Genomic DNA, 14742 nt, shown 5'->3' with positions numbered 1-14742 from the left:
AGAAATAGGAATTCTTAGTACTACAATATTATTTTTGTTGTTTCTAGACTTTTGTGGTATTAAAGATTAAAAACTTCTATAACATGATTAAGAATGGAGATTATACGTTATATCTAATTTAACCCCAAAAGTCACTACATAATTTTTATCAAAACATATAGTTAATATAGTCAGATTTTTAAAACGTCACATTCAATAAGTGCTTAAATTATGTGCCCAATCCTATGTAATATAAAAAGTGTGGTCTTTTTCCAAAGGAGCTTACAATCTAGTTGAGGAGACAATACATACAAATGAAGCAATCAGTGAACAAGAAAATATTCACAATTTATTGTATACTGATATGCTAAAGTACTAAGTTAGACAGAAAGAAAGACAATTTAAAAACAGGACATTATAGTATGATACTATTGTCAGTACAGATTTAGGGCAAAGAGCTTAAAAGTTGGATAGGATATCTAGCTAATATATTATAGGTTGAGTGCACCAAATGACAAAAATTAGTTTGTATTAGCTAAAATTTTAAAGTTTACAGATCACTTTCTGTATGTTATTCTTATTTGAGACTCAGCACCCCAGTGAGGAAGGTATCACAGGTAGTTATTCCACTTGGTGGAGTATCTTATAGATAAGAAAACAGGCTTGGAGAGGTTTTGTTGCCTAGTGTGAGAGATGGAACCTAAACCTAGGTCTTTCTTGACTCCAAGTCCAGTACTCTTTTCTATTCTACCACACTGCATTTCACCCAAACTGAAAGAGGACAAAACAATGAAACTGACACTATTATAGTCAATATGCTTTTATTGAACTTTGGAAGTTCTTATCAAAAATAACAGACGCAAACTATACTATCACCAGTCAGTACTTAGGGAGTAGTGTTACCACAAAGAGTATAATATTTATTCTTTGGTTGAGGAAGTTTAAATCCTAAAGAAAATTTTGACTCGTTTCCTAATTCTTGGCTTATGTGTTTTTGATTAATTTTCTTTCAAGTCTACAAATAGTTTAGGAGCAAGCAGAATTCTGTTTAATTTTATTAGTTCTTTTAATTTTTTCATCTTTTTAAAGTTAATTTTGTGAGAAATCAGAATGTATTTTAAACCATTTGGACTAAAGTGATTTAGTCTTAGGGCTAATGCCATTTTTTTTTATGAAAATTATGTAAAGATGTGTCCTTTCACTTTGAAGGAGAAAGGGTCTATAGGAAAATAGTCCACCAACCTTTACTGTTCAGTTCTCTCATCCCTAGTAACTTTTTTTCTTCTGGCATAGACATTCTGGTACTATTTATTTTCTTTAGGTTACTAAATTTACTTAAAAGAATGTATCACCATCCATCCCAATATTCTGTTTAATGAACATTGAAGGATGTTTTGTAGGAAGAGATGGTTTCCCTTGTTCAACTTCAGAATTTAGGCATTGCTTAAATAGCTTTTCTTTAACCTATGAACTTAGCTAAATCATTTCAGTCTATATTTTCAACATTTATACCTTATGGCCATATGTTCTCAAAACTTCCTGTGCCATATAGTAATATTTGATTCTTTCTACTAAATTTGTATGTCCTCAGATTGGTAGTATAGAAGGGCACTTCATTCTTGTATCCCTGGATCTGAAAAACAAACCATTGTTCATAATAGTTTTAGACTTCTTACACAATTTTCCAAATTGAAGTCAATCTATTTTTGTTTTGCATTCATGCATTATTAGCACTCTTATGCCCTCCGGCCATATTACACATTTTTCAGCCTTTCCTAGATCCAAGCATTTCATTTTTACAAGTTCCTTTGTTCAAAGAGCCCACTAGGATATTCTGATCTAAATTTTTTTGTTTTTTGCTTATCTACTTCATACCTCAAATTCAGGTGTTAATTTCTAGAATAACATAAAATAGCATTTTATTATGCTATTTATGTTAAATAGGAATATAACTTCTTAAAGGGAGTTTAGAATATTGAACTGTTAGTGAATTGTCAGTGATGCTCCTCAGGAATCATGGACATGTCTAACTTGTTTTCATTTGTAAATCTTTCCATGAAATTGAAGGGTTTTTGTAAATTGATTTTTATACTATAGAATTCTTAAGTCTTCTTTAGCATCCTTATGCTTGAATAAAACTGAAGAAGTGAAATTCCATTCAAGCATTTGGTTTTCGATATTTATGAAGCTTTGAAATTAAATTGATCTCGTTTTTCTCCTCCAATTCACATTTGAAGAAAATAATTCCATTGCTTTTTTTAATTTGAGCTCTAGACTTTCTTAGAAGTTTGACAAAATAATAAAATAAATCTTGAGGTCACCTGTGCACATTAAATAATATCTTTGGCTTTGGAATACCTGGACTCAAGATATTTTTATTTCTTATTAGTGACTCTAGGAAATGATTTTTAGATTAAGGGCTTTTAAATCTTTATCTAAAATATTTCATTGTGGCACTTAATTTTTAAATATTCTTTTTAATCATGCCACTATCATATAATGAGTAAATATGGAGAATGTTTTAGTTTTTTACTTTTTATTATATACTTATCTAATTAATTGACCCTTCAGCTAACTAATTTTTTTGTTTTTTTGTTTTTTTGTTTTTACAAGTTTCTCCCCCCCCCCCCCCCAAGCATTATGTAATCTTGTCTTCTAGGCAAACTTGGGATCCCATCAACATGGAATATAGCTTTGTCTCTTAAATTTTTGTATGCTAGGCTATTTTAAAATTAGTTTGTTCTTGAAAAACAAATTAATAGTCATCGTATTCTGGCTTCATTTTTAGGGTTTTTAATTAATGCTTCAGTCATAATTTTAATCACCAGATAATTTTGTTTTGCCTTTTTAGTGTTTTGAAGAAGGAATCAAAGTCTTGATTCTTTTAAGTAATATGTGCATATTCTGTCTTAGAGAATTAATTATTTATAAGTAATTAAGCAGACTTTCCAAAGGTAATTCACATTCAGATAGTCTTGGCCCATCAGCAAGTAATCATCTAAGCAAGATTTGTTTCCAAGTAATACAAAAGGTCTTCTCTTAAAATTATTAGAATATTTAATTTCACTGACAAGGTAATCCCCATCTTTCCACTTATAGTGTCACATATTTGAATAAAATCTGCTTTGAGCAGGCCTCAATTTTATCAGGAATATTTTTTTTCCCATTAGGCAGAATAGTGATTGTTATATGAATGCCATGGACAATTACTAGTACATGTTTGTTTTGATTATATAATTAACTTTCTTCTCAAGATAGAATATTGGATTTTAAAATTAGCATAGGCAGATGATAGAATTCAGGATTAGGCTTAGTCTGAAGTTAGTATAAAGTTCTGATTCTTCAGATTAAGCATTTTATTATGCTATTTATGTTAAATAGGAATATAACTTTTTAAAGGGAGTTTAGAATATTGATTTTTGTCTTCATACACTGTCTTCCAAATCTTGCTTAGAATCCAACTGTATAAGAGCAAAAGTTAGTTAAAGAACTAAGACAATTTACTTATTCTTTAACAAAAATTTGCTGTAAATTTGTATAGTCTTTCTCTGTCTCTCTCATATCACCTTCAGATAGTTAGTCAGTAAGAACAACAGGAGCAGCAGCCAAGTTCAACTGCTAATGGAATGTAATTCAGTTTCTTTGTATCATGCAGCTTAAGAAATGCCAGTGGCCTGACAGCAGCAGATATTGCACAAACCCAGGGTTTCCAAGAATGTGCCCAGTTTCTCTTAAACCTCCAGAATTGTCACCTGAATCGTTTCTATACTAATGGCACCTTAAATGGGGTTCATCAGAATGCATTTCCTAATCATGTTAGTGGTGGGACAAATCGAAAGCGGTCCTTTGAAGATGTCGAGTCTGCTGGAATAAAGAAGGCTAGAACTGAAGGTGAGACTGCTTTAGAGGTGGGGCAGAATCTAGTCTTAATGAACACATTCCTTTTTTTCCAAATCTTACTTATTTCAGCCATAAAGGCTGAAGGCTTCTTTTAGATTAAGTGGGAGCTTCACAGAAAAGGAGATCACACACCAAGAGAAATACTCTTTTGGTTATCTTCAAGTTTTCTTCTATGTAGCTGTGAAGACTGGCCTCTTATTAAAAAGGTGGGATAAGAAAGAAATTTTAACAGGCTCAAACTTGTTGAAGAACAAATGTTAATGCAATCTTGCTACCACTCAAGTTTACCTTGGGCATTGTAACATAGATTAGAGAAATATTTTCTACATTGTACTTGTATTTGAAATATAACTATTAAAAAATTCTGCCATTGTGCCTGATTTATTTGTTGTTTTGACTGTTACTGAGTTTGTTGGGAAAATTTCTGATAGTATGATAATTTGACCATTTTCACCTTTGGTTAGACAAAAGTGTGTACCTTTATGTAAATTGACCTGATCTTTCCGTGGCACATGTGTCATTTTAACACAGTATTACAGTAATATTAAGGTAAGTAAACTTATTTCAATTGTAAATGCCTTTTTTCTCTGATGAATAATCAGTTCTTTTAATCATAATTATACTGTGCAAGCAGTTTACTTACTTTAATTTTCCTTTGTAAACCTTGCCTTTAATAGTTTTATATGTGCTCTCTTAATTTGACAGAGATGAAAGACTTAAGTTCAGGTATTTTAGTCTATATAAAATAGTATTCATAGGTTAGATAGTGGTATTTTTTATTATAAATTAAGCATAAACTCATTAGTCAAGCTAACTCATTTTTTAATTAACATCACAATTAGGAAGTAAATAATAATTCTATTATAGAGTAAGAGCTCAAAAATAATTTTGTTCAGAGGAGAACTATGAAAAATTAGAGGAATTAAAACTAAGAAAATTCTGCACATAATTGTCAAATTAGTTTTATAAATGGAAAATTCAGATATCAATGTAAAAGCAGAGTGAATTGGCTAGCAGGATGATAACTGCTTTAAAAGTTAATAATATCTCAGACTTAATGGCACAGGGAAGCAAATCTGCATATTTGTATTGTTCCATGTGCCACATTTTGAAGGGGACATTAATAGGGTAGAGAGGATATACATAATCTATTTCAGTTGGAATTAGATCTTTATCTATTACTGTATAGTGGATAGACCTGTTATCAAGTCTCACCCTAACTTATTGGTCCTGTGACTACAGATAAAACATTCAATGTAGCTCTTCAGCAACTTCCTTGTCTTTAGTCCCATTTGTATAATTCTAGGGAGCCAGGACCAGGATCAGATAATGTAGGTTTGTAGAGAATTTTATAACTTAAACCAACCACAGGATCATCATCACCTTTCACCAGTGCTATTAATATTTTATCTCTCTGCATCCTACCTCATCGTTTCATCCTACACTTGAGTTTCCAAATTGATATCCTAGAGCATCTATCTGACCATATCACTTCCCTATTTGATAAGCTACATTGATTTTTTTTCTTGCCTCCAGGAAATATACTTTTCTTTGTAATTATAAGCCCTTCATAATCTTAATCCAACACATCATTCTAGACTGATTTGTATCTAATATTTATGTTTTTGCCACATGGAATAGAAGAGAGGCATACATCCTCAGCCGGGAAGATCTGGGTTAAAATACTGCCTCTAGTACATGGCTTTTTTGTGACCCTAGGCAAGTCTATTAACTTTCTTCTGACCAAGGTAAATCTCTAAAACCATCAGTTTCAGAGAAGTTGATGATCTACCTTCACAAGGAGAATTTTCCCTCACCAACAGTTTGCTACACCAATGAATCTGAACTCATTGGTTCAAGTGACAAAAAAATTTACTTAATCGTATACATATTTCTATCCAACAAAATGTAAATATCTTGAAATTGAGAATTATTTCAATCTTGACTTTATATTCCCAGCATTTAGCATAGTTGGTGATTAACTAAGAAATTGAACAAGTTCCCTGTCAATGGATTTAATTCTACATCAAGTAGAAGTTTGTATTAGCTGACTTCTTGAGTCCTTTTCCCCCAAAACTTAATGATTCTTAAAAACCTATTTTTAATATGGCATGGCAATCCAATTAATGTGATTTTTTTTTTAACTGCTTGCCTCTAAGACTAAGGCCAGAGGATAGAGGAGATTGCAGGTTAGGTTGCAGATAAGTAAAGATAATTTAATTTGTTTTAACACAAGGAAATTGCCATGGAAACAGGTTTTGTACTTTTTGTAATTATTTGTAATTATTTAAAGAATGAACCTGATGCAAACATAAGAATCCTTATTTTCCTTTAGTATTTGAGAGATTACCTGGCATTCTTTTCAAATCAGTATCCTAAATCGAAGTTATTTTTCTGAATTATAGAGGTTTCCTCCCCACCCTACAACTAAGAGTTGACTTAAGTGCTATGCATTTTAATTCTTACCTTTAGCAACTCAGGCCTCTCCAAATGAACGTTTCTGTATTAAATTTGACAAGGAAATGGAGAGCAAGCCCATGCACAAAATTTGCATATTAGATGTTGAATCTACATCAGATCAACAGGTAGGGTGATAGTTCCAAAGATGGTTTCCTAACTTCCACTTTTACATTGAAAAGGACCCATCTCCTGAAATGTTTGGTTTTTCTCAATTCCTTGGATACTCTAGGAGAAGATGGAGAAGCAGGATATTTCCTACTATACGCTGATTAATTCTTTTGACTGATTCAGTGAACTCAGAAATACGGGTCTTAAGCTTGTTGACTAGAATGTTAAAAAAAAAATTGAGTTCTTTCAGGTGAATATTGACTCATGCTAGGGAGATCCAGTGTTAAAATTATGGTGCCTTTATAATTGTTAATGGCCTAAATTTCTGATTAATTCTTTTACACGAGTTAATATTCTTTTAGAACTTCTTGTTTAGTATCCTGGGTATCTATGGATAGGTTTTCTAGCAAGCAGTGTCAGTTGACAAAATTCACAAAAGAAGAATGACACTTAGAATATAGTAAGCTGTAGTTATGTATATTCTGATGCATATAGTCAGCAGTCACAAATCAGACATGAAAGAGAACAGCAACATTCCTGGTTTGACCCCTTAACTAACTTGTTTGGTTAAAGTACTCAGATACATTTTTCAATAGGAGAAAGCCTATTTGATTTTTGTTTTCTAGTGGTTTCTAAGATTCTTTATGTAGCTAGAATGTACTAGTATCCTTATTGTTATTGTCACTGTCTGATCCCAAGAACGTTTTTGATTACAATGACTTATTTTTCAGTCAGCATCTAAGACTGTCAGCATGATAAAGTCACAGTAAAATGTTTCATTTTGGTTAACTTAAGCTGCAGCTCTTTTCCAATGGTAACTTGGATGTATTCTCCATTAATTTTTTTTTGTAAAATATTCATACCTTTATTCATATATATTGTCATGACATAATATTTTAAATTACAAAATTTAGTTGAACACTTTAATATCAAGTTTTAGAGATGTCAAATGCAGTAGAACTTAGTTTTAAACTGGATTTGAAACTGACAATTTAAATGTTTTATTTCTCTTTTAGCTATTTAGCCACTTAAATGTTGGGATATGTTTTGAGATCTTAGTTTTTTCTCTAATTCTGATCCCTCTATTCCTATAAATGGGTTTTAAGAATTCTTTTTTTTGTGGTTTAGTTGACTAAACCTTTCAAGAAGGACTAATTTTAAAAAAAATTTAAATACATGTTGAATACATGAAGTCTTCCCTGTGAAGAAGAGAAATTAATTTACACAGGAAACATGCTATTCATTTCAGGATTTTTATCAGTCAGCAGAATTCATACTTTTAAAAAGTATATATCACAGGATCTTAGATAGAGATCTACTTCCAATTCTCTCATTTTACAGATGGAGACAGATTAGAAGATTCCTCCTAAACACCTAGGTCAGTTTAAGAAGCAAGGTAAAGATAGAATCTAGGCCTGTTCACTCTGGAATCTAATACTTTATGTCCTTGTCTCTCTGGGGGTCCTTAAAATGACTTCAGAAAATGTTCATATAAAAATATTTATTAAAACATTCAGGTGTTTAGTGGCATTAAAAAATTTAAAAACATGAGATACTTCGGAGGGCACTTTTAAATCCAATAGCACATTTTTTAGATAAACAGGTAAGGTGACTTGCCTAAGAGTACAAATAATAGGGGACAGGGAGTAAAATCTTTCAAATATAATTAATTAACCTAACTGAAGTATTTCTTTTTGTGATGTGATCTATGATGGATTACTGATTGACTGGAGGGTTTTTAACACAAATTATGATTTGATCCATTTTTTAAAAACATCTATTTAAAAAGCTAAATATAATACTTTATTTCTTAGTATTTTTTTTTTTTTAGGTTTTTGCAAGGCAAATGGGATTAAGTGGTTTGCCCAAGGCCACACAGCTAGGTAATTATTGAGTGACTGAGACTGGATTTGAACCCAGGTATTCCTGACTCCAGGGCCAGTGCGTTATCCACTGTGCCACCTAGCTGCCCCTATTTCTTAGTATTTTTTAAAACTTGTTGGATAAATGTAAACTATAAATGAATTAAAACCCAAGGTTGTATAGTACCTTAGCAAAGTTCAGCTTGATAAGAATTTTGACCTGTCATCTCAAGGAATCTGAGACCATCTCAAGGAATCTGAGAAATGTCTGATGTTACAGTTAATATTTCATTGTAAATACTGTAGAATTTCAGTTTCACATCTCAAATAATTTTAAAAGGTGTAGGCATGGAGTTCAAATGATTGCTGTAAATGGGCTCTTTTGTGATATTCATTTATATAATGTAATATCCATGTATAATTTATATTATGCAATATTGTTATTGCTTGTTTTCTTTAGACCTGTTCTTTAGTTTTCCGTTTATTTGAAATTTCCTAGATTTGCTGCCATTTTGTAATTTTCTTTCAAAGAAGTTGGTATAGAAGAAGGAAAAGGAAACAATGAACTTGTACTTTATTGCATATGTACAGATATACAAAATGGAGATTTGAAGTTAGCAAAGTAAAAAAAATTAGTTGACTAAATCTTTCAATGGAATTTTGAATCTTTGAATGGAATTTTATCTGGAAACTTAAATAATTTACTCAAAAAAGCTTATGTGTATGCTACCTCAAGTCTTTTCTAATGTCATTTAACTGAAATTTTGCCATTTGAATGTCTAAGGAGTTTTATCATGGCTGTATTTTTAGTCATTTTCAAGTTTGTTTTTTTTTTCAGATTGCTATTCATTCAAATTGGCTGTTAGTACTCCAGGTTGATAAAGTTACTCCAGTTGATAATTTATTATTACATATAAAAGGTTTCTATTTTTATTTCAAATAAGACTTCTACATTTATACTTGTTTATAACGAAGTTACTCTCTGTTCTCTCCTCCAAAGTGTTTTATAAATAGGCATTTTAATATGAAATCAGTTTATGCTGAAAGAACATTTTTTGTGTTTTGTCAAGTCAAAGACCACCCTAAAAAACCCTACAGAAATGAGAAATTCTTTTCTCCACTCTTACTTTTCTCACCCCCCATCACAATAAATTTCTTTCCTAATTAGGATTCATAGTATATTACAATCTTAATTCTGAAAAGACGCAGGAAAGTCAAGAGGCCTGTTCTTTAGAAATTAATGTACTTAAAGTATAATAAATATTCAGACAACTTTCTTATTTTAATACGTCTGAATGAGAATGAAATTCTACTTAAAATGACCTGAAAGGGTGCGCCCTTTCTCTGTTTTGGAAATACTTTGCATTTTGGTTGTAAGATGTAAATAAAGAGGATTCTGGACTTAAAACTATCTTTTGAGGGGTTTCAGTTTTTAATCTCCAACTGTTGTGGATTACATTTTCACAGATGCAATCCTGTTTGTCTAGATTAAAAATAAAATTCAGAGATTTTTGTGGAGGAATGCCTTTTGGAAGTTAATTTTCAACAAATGTTTTCATTTTAAATGTGATTTCTTTTTTGTGTGTGCTTCAAATGGTTTGAAGATAAAAATACCTTTTCCATTGTTTGTTACATTTCCTTATTGACCAAGAACTTAGGATATCCGGAAGAAAACTGATATCTCTTGAAACAAAATTGGGAAAAAGAAGATAGAACAAATTTTAATTCTACTGAGTAGATGGATTTCAAAGAAACTGCTGCCAAAATTAACAAATATTTTAGAAAGAAATTGGTCACCTTTTTATATCTTTGGAAAAAAAGTTTTCTCCAAATGATTGCCTTTCTTGAGTTTAATGGTCACCTATGACTTTTTGGTTAAAGCTTTAATTCACAATTATCTTTTCCTTCTGCTTTCAAACTTTGTTTTTAATAAAAATATTCCAAAGCTGGATTTCAATTGTACAAAATTGAAAATGTTACAATGGTGTTTGTTTATTTATTTTGGTTTTTGCAAGGCAATGGGGTTAAGGTGACTTGCCCAAGGTCACATAGCTAGGTAGTTAAGTGTCTGAGGTCAGATTTGAACTCAGGTACTCCTGACTCCAAGGCCAGTGCTCTATCCACTGTGCCACTTAGCTGCCCCTACAGTGGTGTTTATTAACCTGACAGCATACTCAGAATAAAGGACTTTATTTAAATGCTAAATCACTAATGTTTTTCAGATTTTTTTGTTATTTTATCTTATTTTCCAAGTTGGGCCTGCTTACTAAGTACTGATGATACTCTTAACTCTTCTGATTTTTTCATTATTGTTATAAGCTAGAACACTAACCTTAAAAGATTTCTTTTAGATTTTTTTCAGAGGCAGATTTAATTTAAAAGGATCAAAACATAACTACCTAATCTTGTATAATAAAATTGACTTTATGAACTAACGTTTTTTTCCTTCCTGATGGCAGTTTCATTTTTGTCTTTGTATCTACTGCCTCTAAAAGTGTTTGACATGTAGTTTATGCTTAATGTGTACTTGTTTGTTTAAGAAATGGCTTAAGTGGTTATAGAATTTTCATTTCTCTTCTTATAGAATTATGTCCCATTTTAATGAACTGCTATTTATGTTAAAATCACCCTTGATCAAAAATTCAATGGAAAAAATTAGCCCAAATGTATATTGAAAAGGAAGCATATATTTCTTAGACAAGGTGATTTTAATATAGAAACAAGAAAGATGGATATAAATTTAGTTTGTAACAAAAATTTAGCATCTAATGCTATAAAAAATATTATGGCTTTGCAAAGACATTTCAGAAGTTACAAGGCTAACTCTTAAATCTTTGAATCTAATTCTACACAAGTGTACTTTTGTTTATTTACAAAGAGTAGCAAGGAATTGGGTATTCCAATACAGAGTGATTCGGGAACATTAACTTCAGTAAAAGTATTTAATGGATTATATCCTGTTGTGTGACACTCTTTATGTAACATACTGATGTTTCCTCACAACTATAGCAACAATTTACAATAAAATTAAATGGTCATATTAATGTCCCAACTAAAGCATAAATTTTATAAGCTTCATGAAGGATTATTTCCTTGTCAACATTTAAGACTAAAAGCTCCTTTCCCAAGCAGATTTTATAGATGTTGTGATTTTATTGTGGCATGAAAGAACAACTATACAATATATTTTTTAAGTCTTGGAAGTCTAGAACGTTTTGCACTTATGTAGGAATTGTAAATCTTACCTATAAAGGTACTAAACAATTTTTATTATAGACAATTGTTTTAAGAACTTTGAGATCAATAGCCTGACTCTGCTTCTCTGGCATAGGTAAGTTTATATCTCTTAAAAATAATGCTCAGATTCCTTTTATAGTTTGACTTCAGTGGCACATTGAGCTTAAAAATAATCCTTTCATAGACATGAAGTTTAAAAAAAATGTGTCCTTTATAGCTAATTCTTTTGACTAATCTTGGATTCATAGAACTAGAAAGCTTTTTAGGTATCTGCTCATGCTGGAGATAAACAGGCAGCTTGATATGGTGGATAGAACACTGGACTTGAAATCAGGAAAAAGAGTTCAAGCCCTACCTTAGGAGTTGTGTGACCTGGTAAATTCATTTGACCCTTCAGTTTGCTAATCTGTAAAATGAGGGTTCTGGAACTGATGGCCTCTGGGACCTCTTCAACTTATAAAACTAAAATTCAAAGTGTGCAGAGCCATACATACAGACTTCAGGGTCAAAGAGCTAGTTAAATAATAGTCTGACTTGTAACCCCGGTATTGTACTAATTGTTTATAAATGTTGGAGCTGCCATTATTATCTCTCTTTATGTATCTGTTCTGTCAAGTGTTATGCTCTAGGAGCTAAGGATACAAATGTGGGAAAAGTACCTGCTTTCCAGGAATTCATACATGTCCACAGATTACTAAATGAACACAAGATGATATAATAAGATAGCATTAGCAACTGTGGGCATCAAGAAAGAGTTCTTGAAGGAAGTAGCATCTGAGAACTAACTCCTGGCAGAATCCTACCTATAATGCCTAATTCTTCCTATAATGCACTCCACTCTCTTAGAATTAACTTCCTGAAAAATTTAGCAGAATTACTACTGCATGAAGCTTCTGATTTTCTCAACTATTAACGCTTTTCTCATTCCTATATATATATATTTTTTATGCCTGACTCCTGAAAGAATACAGTTTTTAAAGAGAAGGGATTTCTAAAATTTTGTCTTGGTATATACCAGTATCTAGCAATTGCATATAACTGGAGAATGGATTGGAAAGGAGAGGGTCAGAATACCAGGAGACTAAGTCCGTTGCAATAGTCTAAGAAAGTAATTCTATAAGAAGCCTAGAGAAGGATGGTTTTGTTAGCAAAAGAGAAATCAAATGTGAAATGATGAGATATCAAGTTGACATAACTGATTTGTTTGGTGACTGAAAAGGTAAGAATTTCTAGGTTGCAAAATTTAGTGGCAGGAAAAATAGTTGGTCTATTCAGAAGAAATAGTAAAAGTAAGGGGTCAGTTTTGGGAAGAAAGATAAAGTGTTCCGTTTTCCGATGTCCAGAGTTTGAGATGACTGGGATGTTAAAGAACAACTGGCAATAGTAGTAGAATGTGACTTGTTCACAAGATAAAGACTGGATTTGCAGGTTTAGGAGTCTTGCATAGAGTAAATAGTTGAACCCTTGATTCTGGTGAAATCACGCAGAGAGATGGTCCAGGACTTGGCTATGGGATGTCAAAAGTAGGCTTTTTTTTTTTAACTGCTGGCTGCTGTGTTCTGTGACTCAGTGATAGGCTTTTTTGTTTGAGTACTCCCTATATTAAAAGTTGCTTTGTCATTCTTAATCACAAAGTATTCAAACTTGCCTATCAGTGGTATGTTTTAAATGGTTATATTAGGAAGGGATAGTAAATTGTAAATATTTCTTGAAAAGCACATTTGCTGCAGCTATAGTTTGTTGATTCAGTCCCTTGGAATTCCTGATGTCATGATCTTCCACTTATGCATGCTTAGTTTGTCTTGTTGCCTCATAAAAAGACAATGTCCATTATCTATTTCTAATCATATACAACAGAAGTGGAATTGACAGTCATAATTCTATATGAATTGTTCAGCAAAGAAATGGTGGCCAAGGCAATACTATAAGATACTGTGAGCAGTGTTGCCACTAAAACCAGGGGGGGAAAGCAATAATAGGCAAAACAAGTTAAAGGAGGATTCAACTTTTTCATCTCCAGAACTCTTATGTCATTCTGTCATCTTATCAGTAGGTTTCTTGCTGCTTAGTACATACCTGGAGTCCTTTTCTTTTTGTAGCATTAATCAAATCATTTCAGCCATTGTTCGCAGAAGTGATATATTCTATATTTCCATCCACTGAAGCCAAAATTTTCCAAACCAAAAGTATACTTGTTTCTTGCTATTTGTGTTTTGCTAGAATTTACCCTCTTTGAGGCCCCCACCACCACCAATACCAAATACCTAAGTGCTTTTTCTGTTTATTTGAAGTTAGGCAAGAGACAGCTAAGCAAAGTTATTCAAAGGTCATTTAAAGATAGAAATAGATGAAGGCCAACAAATAGAGTGAAAAAGATCTGCAAACATAATTTTTCTCAATTAAGCATGATAAAGCTATGTAGTCAACATGTTCTTGGATATTTAGAGATGGCACTAGAGAAAGAAGATGGGGGGGGAAGCACATATATATTGGAACAAAGACGTTTTAGCAACCCATACTGGCAGTGATTATACTAAGGAATCTGAATAATAGGAAGATTAAATTGTGGAAAATTGCATTCAAACTGAAAAAAGATGCCACCAAGTGTTGACGTTGATTTGTATACAAAAAAAGGTTTTTGAAATAGGTATTAATGGCATCTTTTAGTTATTAATAGGGAATGTCCCAATTAATGTGCTACCATTTAGTGTTTAAAATATGGAAAATGTACAATCTCACTGTTATTAGAAAATGTTAATTTGGTAGAACCAAAATTTTTCAACTAAGCAATATTGATACATCTGAATGATTTAAGATTGCCTAAGATGTAACAAATAAGTTAATTGACTGGTTATACACATCAGGCCTGAAGTATTAAAAAAAATTCTGTTTGCCACTCTGATGGAGATCTAGCACAGAGTACAAGTGGAAGATCAGTTCTATGGATGATGTCCTATAAATGTTCTGTTCGCGAATGACTATGTTCTTTGTATCAGGTCCTGGAAAATTACCTGACCTTTTGGAAGAGATATGTAACAACTCAGGAATGTCTGTTGCCCAAATTACAACATGTAGTTCAACAATTTACAAGAATTATTTGTAGGTGTGTATAAAATCATGGACAGAGTTGACCGCAGAAGAAAATTGGTCCCAGAAACGGAGCATCTACTTTCTCTGTTATTTCCAATTAACCCCA

General features: G+C 31.9%; 1 protein-coding gene across 1 annotated transcript in view; it reads left to right on the top strand.

The window, feature by feature from the left end:
• The window catches only part of ANKRD10 (ankyrin repeat domain 10), a 48807-nt gene that overhangs the window by 23122 nt on the left and 10943 nt on the right, over positions 1-14742 (top strand). Inside the window, exon 4 of the mRNA XM_074192041.1 lies at positions 3635-3870. Coding sequence (XP_074048142.1) covers positions 3635-3870 — 236 coding nt within the window. The remainder of the gene's footprint in view (positions 1-3634; positions 3871-14742) is intronic.

The sequence above is a fragment of the Macrotis lagotis genome, chromosome 6 (assembly GCF_037893015.1).
Source record: "Macrotis lagotis isolate mMagLag1 chromosome 6, bilby.v1.9.chrom.fasta, whole genome shotgun sequence".
Lineage (NCBI taxonomy): Eukaryota > Metazoa > Chordata > Mammalia > Peramelemorphia > Peramelidae > Macrotis > Macrotis lagotis.
The sequence above is the reverse complement of the archived record's forward strand: the minus strand, read 5'-3'. Positions and strand labels throughout refer to the sequence as shown.